Below are 22971 nucleotides of genomic sequence, written 5' to 3'. Positions count from 1 at the left end.
AATGCTGTGGCTGAGACACCCATTTGCTTTGTGGCAGATGAGGAAATCAAGGACAGTACTCAGAGAAATCAGCTGTAGCAGAGCATGTCTTAGAAAATGGTCATAGTATCGTTTTCTACGAGACATTTATTATCAGATGGACTAACAGTTTTAGGGATAACATAAGAAAAGAAGCAATCGAAATAAAAATTCATGACAAAATGCTCAATAAAGATGGCGGCCTGCAGCTAAGCACAGTGCTGGCTCTGGCCATCGGGTGGTTGCAGCGAGCACGGCGGCTGCACAACGCAAACATTACCATATATGTTGCCAGAGTGGCTACCAGTGATCTCACAGAAGGCAGCACGGCTATATAAGGATGCTAGCAGCAACCCGAAGACAGTCACACTTGACAATGGCCTAGGAGTACTCGGCCGAAAGCTCATGCATTTTAAACCACTTGATGTGGCTGGAAGCCCAAGAAACTTTTATTACTACATATTGTTGTGAAACTATGCAGTCCTCTGATGATGCTTATATGTTTCCAATTAATTTTATTTGCAGAAAATCAGCAATTATAAGTATACTACAATGACTGTACAGCTATTTTTTTTTTTGAGGATATTTGTGTTTAGTATTATATTGTTTTTGTATGTCATGAAACATTCAAAATTTATCCTTTTTTGTTTTATGATGTCAATAAAGCTTCCTGGTTAAGTTCTGTTTATTCATTAACAATTTTGTTGAGTATATGTCTGTGTGAGTGTAGATTCCAAGTTCTTCCAAAATATTCATTTATGTCCTCAGGTTACCCTATGTGGAATATTCACTGCATTTTCCATTTTTTTCTGCTTTGTGTTTTTGGTTGTGTAGGTGCGCGTAAAATGTGGATTGATTGGTCACAGAGTCCCAGGCATGTTCCTTCAACCCCATTCTGAAATTCCTATCTGTTTGACTCATGTAAAATTATCTGCCATCATCACACGAGATTTTGCAAATTCTGAGATTTGATAAAACTTTGATTTGGGCTTTTCCTGATCACTTTTTTTTTCAAATTCTAATTGATATGAAATGCTAGTTTTACTTCCATATTTTAAAATAGGTTGTTCAGTTTTCTTGAAGTATGCCCAATGTTTGGTGCTGTGACATAGTGGAGGTTTATTTGTGATTCATTCCTCTCTTTTTAGTGTTATTCCCTACATGTATCATGTGCTGTTGACTGTATGCACTGTTCATATACACTGAGAACCCTTGGGGTGTTGAGGGTATTTTGCTGCCCTGTGTATTTCCTTTTGTATTGTGCAAGTGTCAAGTGGAAAAATAGTGGTTCTATTAACCATTGATGCAAAGAAAGCATATTTATGTGAATTAGGATGACAGGAGTGTGTGTTTATGTGATGATGTCTGTTTTGGTGGGTTTCCCATAAGTTTCAGATCTGTGGCAGTTGTTACTGTTACTTATTGTTAAGTCTAGAAAGTTTACTGAGTTGTTTTCTTCTTCTGAATCATTTGTACATCACTGTCATTACCATTTGCCAGTAATAGTGTGTCATCTACATATCTATTGTAGGAAGTAAGTAAGTTTGATAATGTTTAATTGACAGTAAATTTTATCAACTTTCTGAATATTAAGTGGATTGAATTTTGTGATACTGCGAATGAACTGGAAATTTGCATATAGTTTGAATCTACTGCCATAAAAGTAAATTTATTTTGTTAAGACACTCCCTCTTTGTCTGAAAGGCTTCATGGGGTGGCAGTTGTTCCTACTGCACACCTTGTGCTAAGCCAGAGAAAAGTCTCTGCTCTACAACATTTCCAGCTATGTTCTGTTTGTACATTAAGAAATTTGTTTGGCTATGTGTCTGTATGGATGTACACTTAAAGTTCCAAATATGCATTTATGTCCTTAGGGTAACCTATGTAGAAATTTTATTGTGTTTTCTATTTGGACTGAATAATTTCTCCTTTAGTGTATTAATAAACAAACCTGCAATTCTGCCTGCAATGCAATTATCCATTTCTATGCCATCAGACTGTTTCCAAATTTTATTCTCCAGTTCATAATAATTTATGATATGGCAAATTCTAATAGTTCTCTTATTCCATATGCTTCAATAGTAGATACATTCCCATTGTGTATCAGGTTGTTTCTTATCATTTTGATTGTTTATGTTACTGGGATATTTGTGTAGAGCAGGGTTTCCCATAACACTAGTGTTCTGAAGGAAATGATTAAGTGCTCCATGAAAAACTATCGATATAATAAAAAACATATAGTTTCTTTCTTTAAATACTTTTACTTATTCTCCTAAAATTTCTTAATGATTTTATGTTGTTAGTTATGATATAAAATTGATGTACTCACTGAATAAAACAACTTTCTCATTTTTTAATACCTTATTAACCTTCAAAAGACATATATGAGAGCAGAATGCTTTCAACTCTACAACGATGCTCAGATTATATGAACAGTAGACACAGTCACAAACACACTACATACACAGGGAAATAATGCTAAAAACAGAGGACCAAATCACAAATAAACCCATCCCTGTCACAGCACCACACAGTCACCAAATTTCAAGAGAACTGAAGAATCTATTTAAAGAGAGTGAAGTAAAACTATAATTTTATATCAATAATAATTTGAAAATAAAAATATGATCAGAAAAATGCCAAAAACCCAATTTTCTAAAATTCTGGAATTTGCAAAATCTCCTGCAGTGATTGCAGCATATTTTACATTGGACAAACAGGTACGAGTTGAAGGGTAAGATTGAAGGAACACATCACAGACTGAGAGACCAATCAGTCTACATTTTACAAGTACCTATGCAACCAACAACACAAAGCAGAAAAAAAATAGAAAACACAAAAAAATTTCTATGTAGATTATCCAAAGGACATAAGTGTATATTTTGGACGAACTTTAAATCTACAACCAGACACATAGCCAAACGAAATTCTTAATGAAGAAACAGAACATAACTGCGAAACATGTAGAGCAGAGACTTTTCTCTGGCCTAGCACAAGGTGTGCAGTAGGAATGACTGTCACCCCATCCAGCCTTTCTGACAAAGAGGGAGTGCCGTAACAAAATGCAGTTTACTTTTCTGGCAGTAGATTCAAACTATACACAAATTTACAGATCATTTGATATATCACAAAGGTAGATCCAATTAATACTCAGAAAAATGATGAAATTAACTGTCAACTACACGACATTAAACTAATTTTCCCTGCCAGTCCGATATCTTTGTAGGCTTGCCCAACCAGAGGATGGTTGTCTTGTGGGTTGCAGTAATTTTCCAAGCCCTGATTAAATATTCATAATAATTTGCAATATGACAAAGAGCCGCAAAGGTTGTTTGAACCATTATTTAGACTTACAGATCATGACTTCTTTATGGCAAATGGACACAAGTCTGTTCTGCCCCTTTCGACAAGTTGCTGCTACTCCAAGGAACCCAACTTTGGGACCGCAAGACCAGACCTTGCAGCCCAGAACAAAACTTAACCATCACTTTGGTTAGGTTGGCTATGGATTCCTCTTTCTGCCAGTGGACACTTTCCGGTCGTGAGACTCTTCGTAACAAAACACGAGAGAACCCGTCGAGTCCTCTGTTACTTGCAATGGTTCATTGGGGCAGGAGCACAGCAATTACTGCCATTTGTATGTCTCTGTGCTTGCCTACTTTTCTCAGTAGCAGCCATAGACCTTACAACTATGGTTCCAACTGTTTCGCATTAAAAGTAACAGAACTGCAATTATTTCAGTCATGAACCATCAGTAATGCAACAATTTGCATATTGATCTGTAGGAGCGACAAAGCCAACCATGTCTGCCCAACAGTACTATGTACTACCCCTGACTGAGCATCACTTTATTCTTTCCCGTGGATAATACTCATTACATTTTATCTATCAGTGCACAAATTCTCTCTCTCTCTCTCTCTCTCTCTCTCTCTCTCTCTCTCTCTCTCTCTGATCAGAGCTGGACATGTTAACAGGATGCTCTTTCGCATTGCAAATTGTTCCCTTTGGCTTGTCCTGCAGCAAGATGTTTGCTGTGTCAGGTTTGTGCTGTTCCTGTATGTGTAGTATCTGATATTGTAATTGTAACAAGTTGCATTCCATTTCCATGTGTGTGTTTATGGAGATATATGCAAGGTTTTAACAGATCTGTCTGACCTCTGGTCTGTAGAATTCCCCATTTCCCTCCTACAACCCCTTAATCAATAATCAGAAACCCCTGCTAGATGAGATGAGGTCCGATGCTGGCCACAGTTAAGATAGCAAAAGATTAGCAAGTAAGTCAAATGTATCTTTTAATTGGGAACTGAATGTTAGGCAGCCATTTTAATTTCTACCACCCCTATCATCATGTTCTTTCTTTTAAAAGAGAACAGACAGTAGCAGCAACATCTACAAACTGTATTTGATACCCTAAAAGAAAAAGGATAAATTTTTGATTTCATACACTTAAAAACAATACAATACTCAACACAAATATCTTTTGTACAAGAAGCAAAAAAATTATAGTTATACAATCACTGTAATGTACTTATTATTGCTGATTTTCTGCAAATGAAATTAACTGTAAAAACATAAGCGTCACTGAAGAAAGCTGTCAAACATTTAAAAGAAGTGCTGTTATAAATGTAATGACAAACAAAAATTACCAGTAGCACAAAACCTGAGATGCAATCATAAAGACATCGTAAAGTCAGAGACATAAAGGACACAGCTCCTAACATCTACAAGAGCTATATACTTCGTATTATATTATATTGAAACATAAGTTAAAAAACATTTAATACAGACATTAGCCTTATATTCCTGTAGCCTAATAAAATATTGTAGAATTTGTTGTACATCAAACAACTTCCAACACAGATATAAGAATACACTTTTATCAACAATATAAGAAAAAATTGTACTGTCACTGCAGGATCACTTGGAAATTCCAAAAATTGCAAAAACGAGATCAGAGTGATGAATGTATAATGAGTTAATAAAATATCAATGACAGTAAAAATCTGAAAGAATATAATAGAGGGAAACATTCCACGTAGGAAAAATATATCTAAAAACAAAGATGATGAGACTTACCAAACAAAAGCGCTGGCAGGTCGATAGACACACAAACAAACACAAACATACACACAAAATTCTAGCTTTCGCAACCAACGGCTGCTTCATCGGGAAAGAGGGGAGGAGAGGGAAAGACGAAAGGATGTGGGTTTTAAGGGAAAGGGTAAGGAGTCATTCCAATCCCGGGAGCGGAAAGACTTACCTTAGGGGGAAAAAAGGACAGGTATACACTCGCACACACACACACACATATCCATCCACACATATACAGACACAAGCAGACATATTAAAAGGCAAAGCAGCCGTTGGCTGCGAAAGCTAGAATTTTGTGTGTATGTTTGTGTGTCTATCGACCTGCCAGCGCTTTTGTTTGGTAAGTCTCATCATCTTTGTTGAGGGAAACATTCAACGTGGGAAAAATATATCTAAAAACAAAGATGATGAGACTTACCAAACAAAAGCACTGGCAGGTCGATAGACACACAAACAAACACAAACATACACACAAAATTCAAGCTTTCTTAACAAACCGTTGCTTCATCAGGAAGCAACGGTTTGTTGCGAAAGCTTGAATTTTGTGTGTATGTTTGTGTTTGTTTGTGTGTCTATATATCATTCTTTGAACTAATGCCTGCTGCGGGTCCGTCAGAAAGAAAGCAATTCCAAATGCTGAAGTTACTCCAGTAAGCTTGATTATAATACTTCCATCATCAACAAAAAGAACTATTTCTGCTTCTAGGATATATGATGGAAGACCATTTATATGCATATCAAGAATGAGCATGGATCCGATATCATTCCCTATGGAACAAAATGGTTCAAATGGGTCTGAGCACTATGGGACTCAACTGCTGTGGTCATCAGTCCCCTAGAACTTAGAACTACTTAAACCTACCTAACCTAAGGCCATCACACACATCCATGCCCGAGGAAGGATTCGAACCTGCGACCGTAGCAGCAGCGCGGCTCCGGACTGGAGCGCCTAGAACCGCACGGCCACTGCGGCCGGCCCTGTGGAACATCTGTAGTGATTATTCTGAAGATGCTATTTCATTGTGTACTGTACACTCCCTGAGTTCCTTAATGCAATACTCTGACCCTTTTAGTTAGGTGGACTGAAAATCAGTCACAAAACAAAATTTCTGTTACCATAATATTGGTTGTTCTCTAGGAGAATACTGCAAACCAAACAATCAAATGCTTTTGACAAGTCACAGATAATACCAGTTGACAATGTTTTGTGATTTCAGGTTTTTGTAATCTGATTAGTGAATTAAAAAACAGCTTGTTCTGCAGAGAGATTCTTTTAAAATCCAAATTTAGACTTAAGTATCTTATTTTGAGAAATGTTTGTTATGGTTATTGCATACATAATGCTTCCAGTGCCTTTGAGAAGCAGATAAGTAGTGAGGCTGACAAAATAAAACCGTCCTGAAAACATTTATAAGACTGACATGGAAGGGACACTTGTTAGTGAACAGGAGATCTGCCCATCAAGAAAATGTTGGAAATTGTGATTTCAATGCACCAATCAGTTTCTGTCACATGTCTGTACAAGTGCATCTCTTGCATGCTCTGTTCCAAGTACTTCGCTGTGTCATTATGTTTGAGTGGACAATCATAGACAAAGTGTGCAAAACTTACTGTGCAAGAGTTTAAGGTTGGAAGTGTTTTGGCAAAAACTATAGTAAAGTCTGCAATTTAAAACTTAGCAGCAAAATAGCCTGAAATGTACTCTGTAGTAAATAAGAATTTTAACTATCCAGAAAGAGTTTGAACTCCACAAACATTCCTCAAGTGAAGGAAAGCCTGGAACAAAGTCTGATGAAATCTCAATACTGTTTGTCTGTTCAAGTGGAAATTAAGAGATTGACATACCAAAACATCATTAGGACGGACCTCCATATGTATTCTTAAAAATGTACTGTCATGATATGGGTTAAAGTATCTAAATGAATTTTCAGAGCATCAGTTTTTCATTTCTTCAAATGATGCTTGGTTCAGCCTGTCATAGTATGTGACCTCTCAGGACATGCACCATTATCCACCTGAAATTCCCTGGCAGTACCTTGATGAGCCTTTCCATAATATCAAGATTGGTGTTTGTGTGCAATCTCTGGTATCCCCATCATGACACAATTCTTTTGCCAAACTGTTAATGCTAACAAGTAGGTAGAGAAATTGTTTAATCCATACATGGATCAACTCACAGAAAATGAATGACTTTATGCATATTTTCAGCAAGACAGAGCAACAGTACACATTACCTTGATAACCCTGTCATGAATACATAAGGTGTTCAATGAGGGATAAATTATCAGTAGAGGCAGTGTAATCTCCTAGGCACCTTAATGATTTGATCTCTTTCCCTATGATTTTTACCTGTGGGGAAAATTGAAGGATCAAGTGTACTCATGCAAACCCTCACACACTCAAGGAACTAAAGCAGAACTTGGAAATGTTACTGCTGCTGTCCCTCAGGCAGGACTACTATGCTATATTCTGATAATTCGAGCAAGTGCTGCATCAACACCGATGTTAGCTATTTCCAGCTTCTTCTGTGGTGTCATTAACGAGGGTCAATCCTGCATCTGCCACAATGTATATATTTTTCAGGACAGTTTTATTTCATCCCAACACTTTTGCCACATGCTTGAAACAGTTCTGGAACTCTGTTCAAAGCTGTTATTGTGTTTTCTTTTATACCATCCATGTCACTGAATCGCTTTCCTTTTCTAATTTTCAAAAAAGACGAGGTGGTCAGACAGAGACAGACAAGGTGAGGAGAGTGGAGGAGATACAAGCTTCATGTTGTTTTTTCCACGAACTGTCAGACCATCAGAGTTGTGTGCTCTGGAGCATTGTCGTAGTGGAGCAACCAGTTCCTATTTCTCCACAGTTCTGGCAGATTTCATTGCATATTCTCTTGTAATCTTTGTAACACATCCAGATAAAAATGTTGATTCACTGTTTGTCCTGGCAGAACAAACTGCTTGTGGACAATGCTATTGACATCAAAATAAAAAATCATCCTTGTTTTCACTTTGGATCACATTTGGCGTGCTTTCTTGGGTCATGGTGACGTCCGAGTTTTCCATTGGCTCAACACTTGCTGTAACTCTGGATCATACCCATAGCACCTGCTGTCATCACTAGTCACCATTCCTTCAAGAAAATTTGGAGTGTTCTGAATTTCAAATTGCAGCAAACATTCATGTGGTTTTCTCTTTGGTCATCTGTGAGCAGCTGAAGAACAAATTCTGCAGACACTCATCTTATGCGCAAATCTCCTGTTAAAATACTCTGGATCATGCTCCTTGACACTTTTGTGCCCTCAGAAATATTTTCAGTGGTCCTTTGAGGATAGTCGTCAATTGCACATTTGATTGTGGCAATATTTTCATTGTTTCTTCCTGTCAAAGGACGAAAGGGGCATGGCATGTCTTCAGTTGACACATGCCAGATTTGAAACAAGAAAACCACTCTAACACTTATTATTTCCACAAAGCATCATCATTATCGACTTGCCAAAGCAACCCAATGGTCTTTGCTGGAGTTTTCACCAAAAGAAAACAAAATTTCATGCAGACTCTTTGCTCCTTCTTGTCAATCATGTCATTAATTGCCAAAGGGTTCAAATAGGAACAAAAACAACAGAGCATCACAAACAAAGAAACTTAAGTCCAACTATGCCATCTTACTTAGTGATGTGGGAGATCCCGAACTAACATCTCCTAGTTGCACAATGCGTAACTACGAAGCGTGCGCATGCAACAGATCAATTCCAGTTATTTCTGGGATCTCCCTACCCCTCACATGAAGCATTGCTTCTTGCATATACTCTTTCGCTTCATTGTTTGAACTGTCCATGTGAATCTTCTGAGCTACTTCAAGGAAGTGATTTTTAAATACAATGGCTACCTGACTGCTGCCATTTAATTATTTGATGGTTTTCTTTTTAACAACAAAGTCCTCACATTCCTTAATGGATTTCCCAGTTTCTCTATTAAATATCATCCACATAGATTTGATTTTACTATCTGAAATACTCATTTCAAACATTATACAGAGATGTTTTGAGTTTTTAATCACTTCCCATAAGACAAGACAGTATTTCTTGTAATATGGAATCAGTCCTACTTCTCTGTTTGTCCTAACCATTTCAAGCAATTTCAACTAATCATTCAAACAGAGGTACAATTTTCCAACTTAGCACTGCATGGGATCCGGCAATGGCAATATTAAAGTGAATGCAGCCACTAATGGAAACTATTGGTCATGCATGACGACTTAAATATGTGGATGACAGCATTTCTCTAATTTCCTTCTTAATTGTAATTCCAACATATTTAGTTGAATCTATGGCCTTTAGATTTGACTGATTTATCACGTAATCGAAGATTAACAGATTCCTTTTAATACTCATATGGTTGGCCTCAAAACTTTTCATTATTTACAGTCAATTGCCAATTTTTGCACCATACAGGTATCTTTTCTAAATCATTTTGCAATTTGTTTTGATCTTCAGATGACTTTACTAGTCAATAGCAAACTACCTAAGACGGTTGCTCAGATTGTCTCCCAAATCTTTTATATAGATAAGGAACACCGAAGGACCTATAACACTACCTTGGGGGATGCTAGAAATCACATCTGTTTTACTCCAGGACTTTCTGTCAATTGCTATGAACTGTGACCTCTCAGATAGGAGAACATGAACTGAGACGATATTTCATGAGCACACAATTTCAATATAAGCTGCTTGTGTGGTACAGTGTCAAAAGCCATCTGGAAATCCAGGAATATGGAATCAATTTGAAATCCCTTGTCAATAGCACTCAACACTTCGTGGGAGTAAAGAGCTAGTTGTGTTTCGCAAGAACAACATTTTCTAAGACCATGTTGACTGTGTGTCAAAAGACCATTTTCTTTGAGGTGATTCACAATGTTCGAACACAATATATGCTCCAAACTCCTGCTGCATATTGACATTAATGAAATGGGCCTGTGATTTAGTGGACTTCTACTACTACTACTGCTACTACTACCATCTTTCTTGAATAGTGGTGTGACCTGTGCAACTTTCCAGTCTTTGGATAGACAGGTACGTGCCGAGTAAAACTGTGAGAGACGGGAAAAACCCACCGTGGTACAACAACAAAGTTAGGAAACTACTGCGAAAGCAAAGAGAGCTTCACTGCAAGTTTAAACGCAGCCAAAACCTCTCAGACAAACAGAAGCTAAACGATGTCAAAGTTAGCGTAAGGAGGGCTATGCGTGAAGCGTTCAGTGAATTCGAAAGTAAAATACTAGGTACCGACTTGACAGAAAATCCTAGGAAGTTCTGGTCTTACGTTAAATCAGTAAGTGGCTCGAAACATCATGTCCAGACACTCTGGGATGATGATGGCATTGAAACAGAGGATGACAAGCGTAAAGCTGAAATACTAAACACCTTTTTCCAAAGCTGTTTCACAGAGGAAGACCGCACTGCAGTTCCTTCTCTAAATCCTCGCACCAACGAAAAAATGGCTGACATTGAAATAAGTGTCCAAGGAATAGAAAAGCAACTGGAATCACTCAACAGAGGAAAGTCCACTGGACCTGACGGGATACCAATTCGATTCTACACAGAGTACGCGAAAGAACTTGCCCCCCTTCTAACAGCCGTGTACCGCAAGTCTCTAGAGGAACAGAAGGTTCCAAATGATTGGAAAAGAGCACAGGTAGTCCCAGTCTTCAAGAAGGGTCGTCGAGCAGATGCGCAAAACTATAGACCTATCTCTCTGACGTCGATCTGTTGTAGAATTTTAGAACATGTCTTTTGCTCGAGTATCATGTCGTTTTTGGAAACTCAGAATCTACTATGTAGGAATCAACATGGATTCCGGAAACAGCGATCGTGTGAAACCCAACTCGCATTATTTGTTCATGAAACCCAGAAAATATTAGATACAGGCTCCCAGGTAGATGCCATTTTCCTTGACTTCCGGAAGGCGTTCGATACAGTTCCGCACTGTCGTCTGATAAACAAAGTAAGAGCCTACGGAATATCAGACCAGCTGTGTGGCTGGATTGAAGAGTTTTTAGCAAACAGAACACAGCATGTTGTTCTCAATGGAGAGACATCTACAGACGTTAAAGTAACCTCTGGCGTGCCACAGGGGAGTGTTATGGGACCATTGCTTTTCACAATATATATAAATGACCTAGTAGATAGTGTCGGAAGTTCCATGCGGCTTTTCGCGGATGATGCTGTAGTATACAGAGAAGTTGCAGCATTAGAAAATTGTAGCGAAATGCAGGAAGATCTGCAGCGGATAGGCACTTGGTGCAGGGAGTGGCAACTGACCCTTAACATAGACAAATGTAATGTATTGCGAATACATAGAAAGAAGGATCCTTTATTGTATGATTATATGATAGCGGAACAAACACTGGTAGCAGTTACTTCTGTAAAATATCTGGGAGTATGCGTGCGGAACGATTTGAAGTGGAATGATCATATAAAATTAATTGTTGGTAAGGCGGGTACCAGGTTGAGATTCATTGGGAGAGTCCTTAGAAAATGTAGTCCATCAACAAAGGAGGTGGCTTACAAAACACTCGTTCGACCTATACTTGAGTATTGCTCATCAGTGTGGGATCCGTACCAGATCGGGTTGACGGAGGAGATAGAGAAGATCCAAAGAAGAGCGGCGCGTTTCGTCACAGGGTTATTTGGTAACCGTGATAGCGTTACGGAGATGTTTAACCAACTCAAGTGGCAGACTCTGCAAGAGAGGCGCTCTGCATCGCGGTGTAGCTTGCTCGCCAGGTTTCGAGAGGGTGCGTTTCTGGATGAGGTATCGAATATATTGCTTCCCCCTACTTATACCTCCCGAGGAGATCACGAATGTAAAATTAGAGAGATTAGAGCGCGCACAGAGGCTTTCAGACAGTCGTTCTTCCCGCGAACCATACGCGACTGGAACAGGAAAGGGAGATAATGACAGTGGCACGTAAAGTGCCCTCCGCCACACACCGTTGGATGGCTTGCGGAGTATAAATGTAGATGTAGATGTAAATGTAGATGTAGATCTTTCGTCGAGTGAACAGTTGTATATGATTGTTAAGTATGGAGTTAATGTGTCAGCATACTCCGAAAGGAAACTAACTGGTATGCAATGTGAACTGGATGACTTGCTTCTGTTAAGTGATTTAAGTTGCTTCACTACTCTGAGGATATCTACTTCTACATTACTAATGTTGGCAGCTGTTCTTGGTTCAGGTTCTGGAATATTTACTTTGGCTTCTTTGGTGAAGGAATTTTGGAAGGCTGTGTTTAGTAACTCTTCTCTGGCTTTGATAGTATCTTCATTGCTATCATGCAGAGAAGGCATTTTGTCTTACCACTTTTCACATACGACCAGAATCTCTTTGGATTTTCTGCCATGGTTTGAGACAAAGTTTCGTTGTGGAAACTATTATAAGCATCTCACACTTAATGCCATGCTAAATTTTGAACTTCTGTAAAAGATCGCCAATCTTGGAGATTTTGTGTCTGTTTAAATTTGGCATGTTTTTTTGTTGTTTCTGTGAAAGTGTTCTGACCTGTTTTGTGTAGCTAGGAGGATCAGCTCCATCGTTTGTTAATTTATTTGGATTAAATCTCTCAATTGCTGCTGATACCTTTTCTTTGAATTCAAGCCACATCTGGTCCACACTTACATTGTTAATTTGGAAGGAGTGGAGATTATCTCTTGGGAAGGCATCAAGTGAACTTTTATCTGATTTTTTGAATAGGTATATCTTCCATTTTGGAGGATTTGGGGGTAACAATATTCAATCTCCCTACGACAACCCTGTGTTCACTAATCCCTGAATCTGTTTTGATGCTCATTATTAGCTCAGGATTATTTATTGCTAAGAGGTCAAGTGTGTTTTCACAACCGTTTACTATTCGCATGGGCTCATGAACTAGCTGCTTGAAGTAATTTTCAGAGAATGCGTTTACCACAATTTTGGATGATGTTTCATGCATACCTCCAGAATTATACATGTATTTTCGCCAAAATATCAAAGGTAAATTAAAGTCACCACCAATTATAACGGTATGAGTCAGGTATGTGTTTGAAAACAAACTCAAGTTTTCTTTGAACCTTTTAGCATTTGTACCATCTGAAATGGGAGGTCGGTAAAAGGATCCAATTATTATTTTATTCCAGTTGCCAAGAATGACCTCTGCCCATACTAACTCATAGGAACTACCTACTTCAGTTTTACCGACAAGATAAACTACTTCTAACAGCAACAAACATCCACCGCCAACTGTGTTTAGCCTAACCAACCTTTCAGAACACCATTAGGTTCTTCAAAAAAATTGTGGCTGAACTTATCTCCGGCTTTAGTCAGCTTTCAGTGCCTATAACAATTTGAGCATCAGTGATTTCTATTATCACTTTGAGCTCCGCTACTTTCCCAACACAGCTACGACAATTTACAACTGTTATGCTTGATGGTTCCTGTATCTACGTTCTTCCTGTGTTCAGCCTGCACCATTTGTGACTGATGCCCTTTTTGTGTTTTCCTGAGACCCTCAAACCTAAAAAACCAACCAGTCCACGCCACACAGCCCCTGCTACCCGTGTAGCCACCTCTTGCGTATAGTGGACTTCTGACCTATTCAGGGGAACCTGAAAACCAACCACCCTATGGTGCAAGTCAAGGAATCTGCAGGCTATATGGTCTCATAACCATCTGAGCTCTGATCCAGACACTTCACTTGACTCAGCTTTGCAATCGGTCCTGTGAACTATGCTGCAAATGGTCAGCTCTGCTTCCTGTAAGGAAGCCTTGAAACTTTGTTGTCTGTTCATAAATTACTCTGTCTTCCATAATACCACTTCACTGTAAGCAAGTAAATTGTTTTCATGGTCAGAAGAGCCAATCACTACTGGATAAATATTTATATCAATGATCAAGTTACCATCTATAAAAATGTTGTCAGTTCATGTTCTACTTTCTTGCACAATTCTGGTGGGAAAATAAGCAACAGAACACATGTGTTAAAGTGTTCAGTAACATTATAAATTGTTATTTTTACCTGACTCTTTCAGAACATTGATATTAAAATCTTCACAGACTATCATCTGCTTTCTTTTGCCTACTAGGTGACACAATAAAGATTTTTCTTTATGAGAGAGTAGAAGTTCCCCTGAGGAGGTTGATATATTATGACAATTATAAGCTACTTTTCCAGTAGTAGCAGTTCACAAGCACAGGCATCCAGTTGTTGATCTAAGCAGAAACTAGTACTGTCAACAGATTTTAACTTTATTTTATTTTTTACATATAAGATGACTCCACCTGTCTCCATATTTTCCCTACAGGAATAAGCTGCTAATTTATGCTCTCCTATGTTTAACATGCAGATTTCTATGTTTACAAGGTCCTCCAACATAATACAGTCACTTCCTTTCCACATTCTAGACTTTGTAAGCAGAGAAGAAGTTAATCAACTTCATTTCTTAGTTTTCTAACATGTTAAAAAAAATAAAAAAGAGAGAGAGAAAAAAAATAAAAAGAGGATAAATGTATACAAAAAAAGATAGGTTAACATCACTTTTACAGATCCTAAGCAAATCGGTTCTTGAGAAGGATGTAGAAGAAGTAGAAAACATCATATACACTTTAATTGAAAAGCTAACCACAGATCTTTAAATGTGTGCAAATAAAATGCAGAAGTTAATTACTAGGCTACTGCAGCCAAGAATCGTCAAAATTAAAACAGGTGTACTTACACAGGTTGGATAACTGAACTGTAGGCATCATGAAGTAAGATATTACATAGCACTCATGTGACATGGTTAATAACATGTAAATCAATCAGTTTGACTAAGAAATTCATCAATGGATTAAATCAGCGAGAACTCTCCCTGCTACATTACCTCTGTTCCTACAAACCCTTTGCTCTAAATCTCCTCAAGCTTCTCATTCCACCTTTACTCACACAATGGAAATTTCCCATTTCTCTTTCCTAGTATGTATCAATCAACTACTTTATTTACTCTTCCTTTTCCTACTTTTAATTTTTTTCCTAGCAGTCCTGTAACACATTCCTACCTGCTTGCATCCTACACCCTAGCATCATCTTTCCTAATCCTGTCTTGTCCTGTACACCCCTTCCCATTCATCCAGTACCCACCACAGATTATATATCTAAAAACAAAGATGATGTGACTTACCAAATGAAAGTGCTGGCAGGTCGACAGACACACAAACGAACACAAACATACACACAAAATTCAAGCTTTCGCAACAAACTGTTGCCTCATCAGGAAAGAGGGAAGGAGAGGGAAAGACGAAAGGATGTGGGTTTTAAGGGAGAGGGTAAGGAGTCATTCCAGTCCCGGGAGCGGAAAGACTTACCTTAGGGGGAAAAAAGGACGGGTATACACTCACACACACACATATCCATCCACACATATATATGTGGATGGATATGTGTGTGCGAGACATACCTTAGGGGGAAAAAAGGACGGGTATACACTCACACACACACATATCCATCCACACATATATATGTGGATGGATATGTGTGTGCGAGTGTATACCCGTCCTTTTTTCCCCCTAAGGTAAGTCTTTCCGCTCCCGGGACTGGAATGACTCCTTACCCTCTCCCTTAAAACCCACATCCTTTCGTCTTTCCCTCTCCTTCCCTCTTTCCTAATGAGGCAACAGTTTGTTGCGAAAGCTTGAATTTTGTGTGTATGTTTGTGTTCGTTTGTGTGTCTGTCGACCTGCCAGCACTTTCATTTGGTAAGTCACATCATCTTTGTTTTTAGATATATTTTTCCTACGTGGAATGTTTCCCTCTATTATAACCATATATATATATATATATATATCTGTGTGTGTGTGTGTGTGTGTGTGTGTGTGTTCATAGCAGTCTTTGTTGGTAGCTTATATACACTTTTACTTACAGCATCTTGGATGAGGTACAATGAGAAATGCAGCTGGTTAATAGCATCTGCATCAAAATCCAGCTCTTCTTTCAATGTATGTATTGCGTTTTCAAGTGATTCTTTGTTTTGATCTGATATATAGTTTCTCAGGCTGCGAATCATTGCCACCAGATGTGTCTACAAGAGAAAATGACTAAAGAATAACAATATAATGTAAAAAAAATACTTAATTATATCACACTGAACTAAATGGAGATTACATTAGATTTTCCTACGCAATTTACATTAATCAAAGACAAAAACAAACACTAAAATTTTAGGATACAGTTTTTAAAAAACTAAAAAACCTAAAAGAAAAAGAATAAGCTGTCATTTGATTGTATGTTACTATATCTTTTCTTTTGTACAACCTATATTTCAGCTTTTCGCCATTATCAAGTACAATTCTAGAAGTTCTTAGACCAATAACAATGCCATGTTAGTGGTGGTTCATTCTTTCAAAACATACTGCACAGCTATAGCTCAGCACTATCGAAAATCTATATATTCTTCTTCATGCAACTTAAGAAAACAAAGGGGTTTTCTCTACCCCCAAGTCTTCACATTGTTTTGGCATAGCCCACCATGGATTCCTCTCTTGTGCAACCTTTTCATCTCAAGAGTAGCACTTGCAACCTACATCCTCAATTATTTGCTGAAAATATTCTGATATCTGTCTTTCCCTATAGCTCTTACCGTCTACAGCTCCCTCTAGCATCATGGAAGTTATTCGCTTATGTCTTAACATGTGTTCTATCATCCTGCCCCTTCCTTTTGTCAGTATTTCCCACATGTTCCTTTCCTTGCCAGTTCTGCAGAGAATCTACTCATTCTTTATCTTATCGGTTTACCTACATTTCAATATCCTTCATAGCACCATGTCTGAAACACTGGGATCTCTTCTTTTCTGTTTACCCCACAGTTTGTGATTCACTACTTTACAACACTGTGCACCAGCCACACATTCTTAGAAATTTCTTCATCAAATTAAGGTTGTTGCTTGATACTAGTGGACTTCTCTTGGCCAGGATTGCCCTTTTTGCCTGTGCTAGTCTGCTGTTTTGTTCTCCTTTCTTTGTGTGTCATGTCATTTTGCTTCCAAGGTAGCAAAATTCTTTACTTTGTCTACATGGTTCCATGTACCACTAATCTCATTTCCGCTACTCCTAAGTACTTTTGTCTTTCTTCAGTTTACTCTCAGTCCACAGTCTACACCGAATAGACTGTTCATTCTGTTCAACAAGTCCTGTAATTCTTCAAAATTTTCATTCAGGATAGTAAGGTCACAAGCAAATCTTATCATTGATATCAGAGTACCCTAAATTTTAATACCATTCTTGAAACTTCCTTTTATTTTTGCCACTGCTTCCTTGATGTACAGATTGTACAGTATGAGCAAAAGACTACACCTGTTTTACATCCTTTTTAATCCAAGCACTTTGTTCTTGGTCTTCCATATCTGTCACTGTTATAACGTTAAGTTTAACACATATATTTCAGAATGACACAACACATATAAGTCACAGAGTAAGTTGACAAGCAAGACATGTGTACACGTTAGCATTCGAATGAGCACTGTGTCCCAGTCTAGCGGCCGCTGCGCGGCTGGCCGCTTAGGTGGCGCAGCTGCTGCATGGCTGGCAGACAGCGCCGCACGTAGAGGACGTGCGTAATTGCGCGGCGGCACTTTGAATGATCGGCGAGTCACAACACTTTTCCCCCCTTTGAAATTGTTGCACTGGTCTTGATGGAGGTGTCCTGGAGATGGCTAATGTCCATAGGCGTTGTTTGACTTGCCGTAAAGTCTCGAGGAGGAGGCTTCCCTTACGGACGGAAGTGTCCCCGATGATAACGGGTCGAGATGACAGGAGACGTAGGGGTCGAATCTGCTGGGGCCCCATGCACCAATCTGCCCGTTGCGGCAAGTCCAGTTGATATGACAGGAGACATGGGCGACGTGTCGGCATCCTTTGGAGGAGGAGGCGAGTAGATTTGCTCTGACTCAGGATGGTCATCCAGTTCCTGCATGGGCACGTCTCCTGCTGGCGTCCGTTCTTGTGCTGGCATCGCGATGACGGTGAGAGGGCTGCTTTATGAGTATTGAGAGATGCCAAGATCCCGAGCGTCAGGCCGAAGCTGGCCCAAATGACGCACTGCAATACCCGTGTCCATCTGGATTTCATACAGGCGTCTGCCACAGTGTCTTAAGATGCGGCCCGGGCTCAATTTTGGCCACCTGCTATATCCCCGTACCCAGACGTGGTCGTCGACGGTGAACCGGCCAAGAGAAGGCACCCGCGGCTGTGAGCTGGAAGGCCGCAGAAGATGAAGTAGCGTGCGGGGCTGTTGGCCATGTAAGAGTTCAGCCGGGCTGTGGTCACCCATGGGGGTGAAACGGTAAGACGCCATAAACTGGAGAAGCGCATCATCAGCAGCAGAAGAAGTCAGAAGTTTCCACATCTGAGCCTTAAATGTGCGGACCAGTCGTTCAGCCTCACCGTTGGATTGTGGATGGAACGGTGGGGCCGTGACATGCGTAACGCCATGACGAGCACAAAAATCCGCGAAGTCGGAAGAGGCAAATTGCGGACCATTATCAGTAACAAGAGTAGAGGGGAGGCCTTCCAAAGAAAAAATGCGGGCGAGAGCACTGGTGGTTGCCACGGTGGTAGGTGACGTGCAACGGACAATGAAAGGAAAGTTAGAATAGGCGTCAATTACGAGGAGCCAATAAGTACCTATAAAGGGTCCCACAAAGTCAGCATGAATGCGCTCCCAGGGCTTCTCAGGCGAAGGCCACGGTGACAAAGATGACTTCGGGGCAGCGGCCTGTGACGCACAAGGGCCGCAGGCAGCGACCATGTGTGCTATTTCAGAGTCGATGCCAGGCCAGTACACATGACGGCGCGCCAGAGATTTTGTGCGAGACACACCCCAGTGCCCTTGGTGAAGGAGGCGCAAGACCGAAGCACGCAAAGACGCAGGTACCACAACATGCGGCGAAGCATTGTCAGTGGAGAGGAGGATAACACCATCCCTAGCCGTGAGGCGGTAGCGCAAAGCGTAGTAGTTCCGCAATGGATCAGAAGTCTTAGCGGACGGGCGATCTGGCCAACCCTTCTGAATAAAGCGTAAAACCCGGGAGAGGGTAGGGTCAGAACCCGTAGCAGCTGCCAGCCTGTTCCCAGTGATGGGGAACCCGTCCACAACCCGCTGCTCGGCAACATCCAGGTGGAAACACAAAAGTTCGTCCCTATCGAATGCCTCATCAGGACCCACGGGAAGGCGAGACAGAGCATCAGCATTTGCATGTGGAGCCGTTGGCCGGAAATGAATCTCATAATTGAAACAAGACAAGTAAAGAGCCCAACGCTGGAGGCGGTGTGCAGCCTTGTCGGGAAGTGACGTTGATGGATGAAACAAGGAAACAAGTGGTTTTTGATCCGCAACAAGATGAAAGTTTGAGCCATAGAGAAAAACACCAAACTTATGAAGAGCATAAATAATGGCCAAAGCTTCTTTCTCAATTTGAGAATACTTTTGTTGGGCATCCGTGAGCGTTTTGAGGGCATAAGCAATGGGTTTTTCCGAACCGTCAGAAAAACGGTGCGCAAGGACTGCACCGACCCCGTATTGAGAGGTGTCTGTGGCAAGAACGAGATGTTGGCCAGGTCGATAAGTAGCCAGGCACGGGGCCTGTTTCAACATAGTCTTCAATTTCTGGAAAGCCGCTTCGCATGACGCGGACCAGTGAAAAGGCACGTTTTTATGCAACAGGCGATGCAACGGCTGAGCCACCGAAGCCGCAGACGGTAAAAACTTGTGATAGTATGCTATTTTCCCCAAGAAAGCCTGCATTTCTTTAACAGATGTAGGGAGAGGAAGGGCATCGATCGCAGTGCCAATTTGCTGAAGCGGACGAATACCATCCTGAGGGAGCTGAAACCCCAAGTACGTGATAGATGCCTGAAAAAATTGTGATTTCTGAAGATTACACTTAAGACCGGCAGTCTGTAAGACATGAAAAAGTGTGCGGAGATTTTGAAGATGTTCTTCAGCGGTGGAGCCAGTGACAACAATGTCGTCCATGTAATTGATACACCCCAGGACAGGGAGCAATAATTGTTCCAAGAATCGCTGAAAGAGAGCAGGGGTGCTAGCAACCCCGAATGGCAAGCGTTGGTATTGATAGAGGCCGAAAGGCGTGTTAAGGACAAGAAACTGCCGGGAAGCAGTGTCGAGAGGAAGTTGATGATAAACTTCTGACAGGTCAATTTTAGAAAAATACTGGCCTCCAGCAAGTTTAGTGAACAGTTCTTCAGGACGGGGCATAGGGTAAGTGTCGATGAGGCATTGAGCATTTACAGTGGCTTTGAAATTGCCACAGAGACGAATATCACCATTTGGCTTAGCAACGACAACGACAGGAGAGGACCACTCACTGAAAGTGACAGGAAGCAAGACCCCTGAAGTAGTGAGATGATCCAACTCCCGTTTTACCCGATCACGAAGGGCCACAGGAATGGGCCGAGCCTGAAAATACTTAGGCCGAGCAGTGGGTTTGAGCGTGATATGAGCTTCAAAGTCGTTTGCACGGCCTAACCCAGGAGAAAAAAGGGAAGAAAATGTCGTCGACAAGGAATCCAGTTGAGCATAAGGAATAGCATCAGAGACAACATTGACAGAGTCATCTATGGAGAACCCAAAAACACGATAGGCATCGAAACCAAAAAGATTTTCTGTGTTGCTCTGGTCGACCACAAATATGGGAACAGTGCAAACGACGGATTTGTAAGGTACCTCAGCATTAAACTGTCCCAAGAGAGAAATCTTCTGTTTATTGTACGTCCGTAATTGCCGAGTGACAGGTGGCAGGAGTGGAGAACCCAACTGAAGATACATCTGAGAATTAATTATAGTGGCAGCAGAACCGGTATCCACTTGCATGCGAACATCTCAACCTAGGATTTGGACAGTGAGGAATAACTTCCCTGAAAGGGAAGAAGTGCAATTGACAGACAACACACAATCAGAATCAGCGTCATGTTCATGAACATCATGTATGCGGTCGGATTTGCAAACTGAAGACACTTGACTTTTCTTTTTGCAATTGTGACACACAGCCCAACGTTGGGGACAATCCTCGTGTGAATGTTTCGTAAAATACCGCAGACATGAAGGAAGTTGCCGGGGGTTTTGCTGCAGTTTCTTAATGGGTTGTTTACGGCTAGGCCGAGGCTGCGCGTGCGAGCGCACTGCGGCCACGTCGGCTGGCGGGGACGCGCCGTACGTGTCGTCAACAGCGCACAGAGGTTGTATTTCCCCAACATCACCCCATGCCTCTATTTGCGCCCCAGTGGCGCGAGAAATTTCAAAAGACTGCGCAATGGAGAGAACTTCATCTAGAGTCGGATTCGCCAACAGAAGGGCATGTTGCAAAATTCTTTGTCGGGCGCCGAGCGGATAATAGCATCCTGTACCATGGAATCGGCATAGGATTCTTTGTGAACGTCAGTGACAAATTGACACTTCCAACTGAGGCCTTGAAGTTCAGCAGCCCAAGCACGATAGGACTGATGTGGCTGTTTTTGACAACAATAAAAGGCAACACCAGAGGCTACCACATGTGTTTGCTTTTGAAAACAGACAGACAGAAGTGAGCACATTTCAGCAAAGGACAAAGACGCAGGATCCTTCAAAGGAGCCAATTGCGACAACAACCGATACATTTGAGGTGAAATCCAGGAAAGGAACAGAGACTTACATGGTTGTTCGTCCGTGACATGAAATGCCAAGAAGTGCTGTCGAAGACTTTTTCATAATCAGACTAGTCTTCCTCCGTCTCGTCGTAAGGAGGAAAAGGAGGTATAGCCAACAACGAGAAACGCCCCGCATTTGACGCCGTGACGAAATCGCGAATCGCCGCTGTTAGAAGCGTTTGCTGTTCAAGGAGATTTTGCAATAATTGCTCGGAAAAAAAGGAAAAAACCCATCCTCGTCGCCAATTGTTATAATGTCAAGTTTAACACATATATTTCAGAACGACACAATGCATATAAGTCACAGAGTAAGTTGACAAGCAAGACATGTGTACACGTTAGCATTCGAATGAGCACTGAGGTCCAGTCTAGTGGCCGCTGCTTGGCTGGGCGCTTAAGTGGCGCAGCTGCTGCATGGCTGGCAGACAGCGCCGCACTTACAGGACGCACGTAATTGCGCGGCGGCGCTTTCAATGATCGGCAAGTCACAACAGTCACTCTCTCTTTGTTATTGTACATATTGTGTATTACCCATCTTTCCGTATGGCATACTCCTATTTCTCTCAGAATTTTGAACATCTTTGATTGATGAACACTTTTTTCCAGTTCAACAAATCCTATGAACATATCTTGATTTTTCTTAAGTCTTGCTTCTGTTATCAATTGCCATATCAGAATTGCCTCTCTGCTTCCTTTACCTTTCCAAAACTCAAACTGATTGTCATCAAATAGAGCCTGAATTTTCTTTTTCATTTTCTGTACATTATGCTTGTCAGCAGCTTGAATGCATTAGTTCTCACTCTTACATGCCCTTGCTATATTTGGGATTGTGTGAACATATTTTTTTGAAAGTCTACTGTAAATGAAGATGTACATGTTGATGTACATCTACAGACTTGTAGATTCTACAAACCAACCTGAATAGCCATTGGCTGTCACTTTCCCAATGATTTCAGAAATTCCAAAGTAATGTTATCAATTCCTTCTGCCGTATTTGATTACAAGTCTTCCAAAGCCCGTTGAACTCTAATATTGGATCCCTTATGTCTTATACATCAATTCTCATTTGTTCTTCAGTCACAGCATGCCACAAGTCCTCCCTCTTGCTGAGGCCTTCAGTGTATTCTTTCCACTTACCCATTCCCACCTCT

At 40.7% G+C, this 22971-nt stretch overlaps 1 protein-coding gene across 1 annotated transcript in view; it reads right to left on the bottom strand.

Moving 5' to 3' along the window:
• Positions 1-22971, bottom strand: part of LOC126090833 (mitogen-activated protein kinase kinase kinase 15-like) — a 183302-nt gene that overhangs the window by 30380 nt on the left and 129951 nt on the right. Inside the window, 1 exon segment of the mRNA XM_049907015.1 lies at positions 16041-16199. Coding sequence (XP_049762972.1) covers positions 16041-16199 — 159 coding nt within the window.

This window comes from Schistocerca cancellata, chromosome 1, assembly GCF_023864275.1.
Source record: "Schistocerca cancellata isolate TAMUIC-IGC-003103 chromosome 1, iqSchCanc2.1, whole genome shotgun sequence".
Taxonomy (NCBI): Eukaryota; Metazoa; Arthropoda; class Insecta; order Orthoptera; family Acrididae; genus Schistocerca; species Schistocerca cancellata.
Note: the sequence above shows the minus strand (reverse complement) of the source record. Positions and strands in the feature narration are given on the sequence as shown.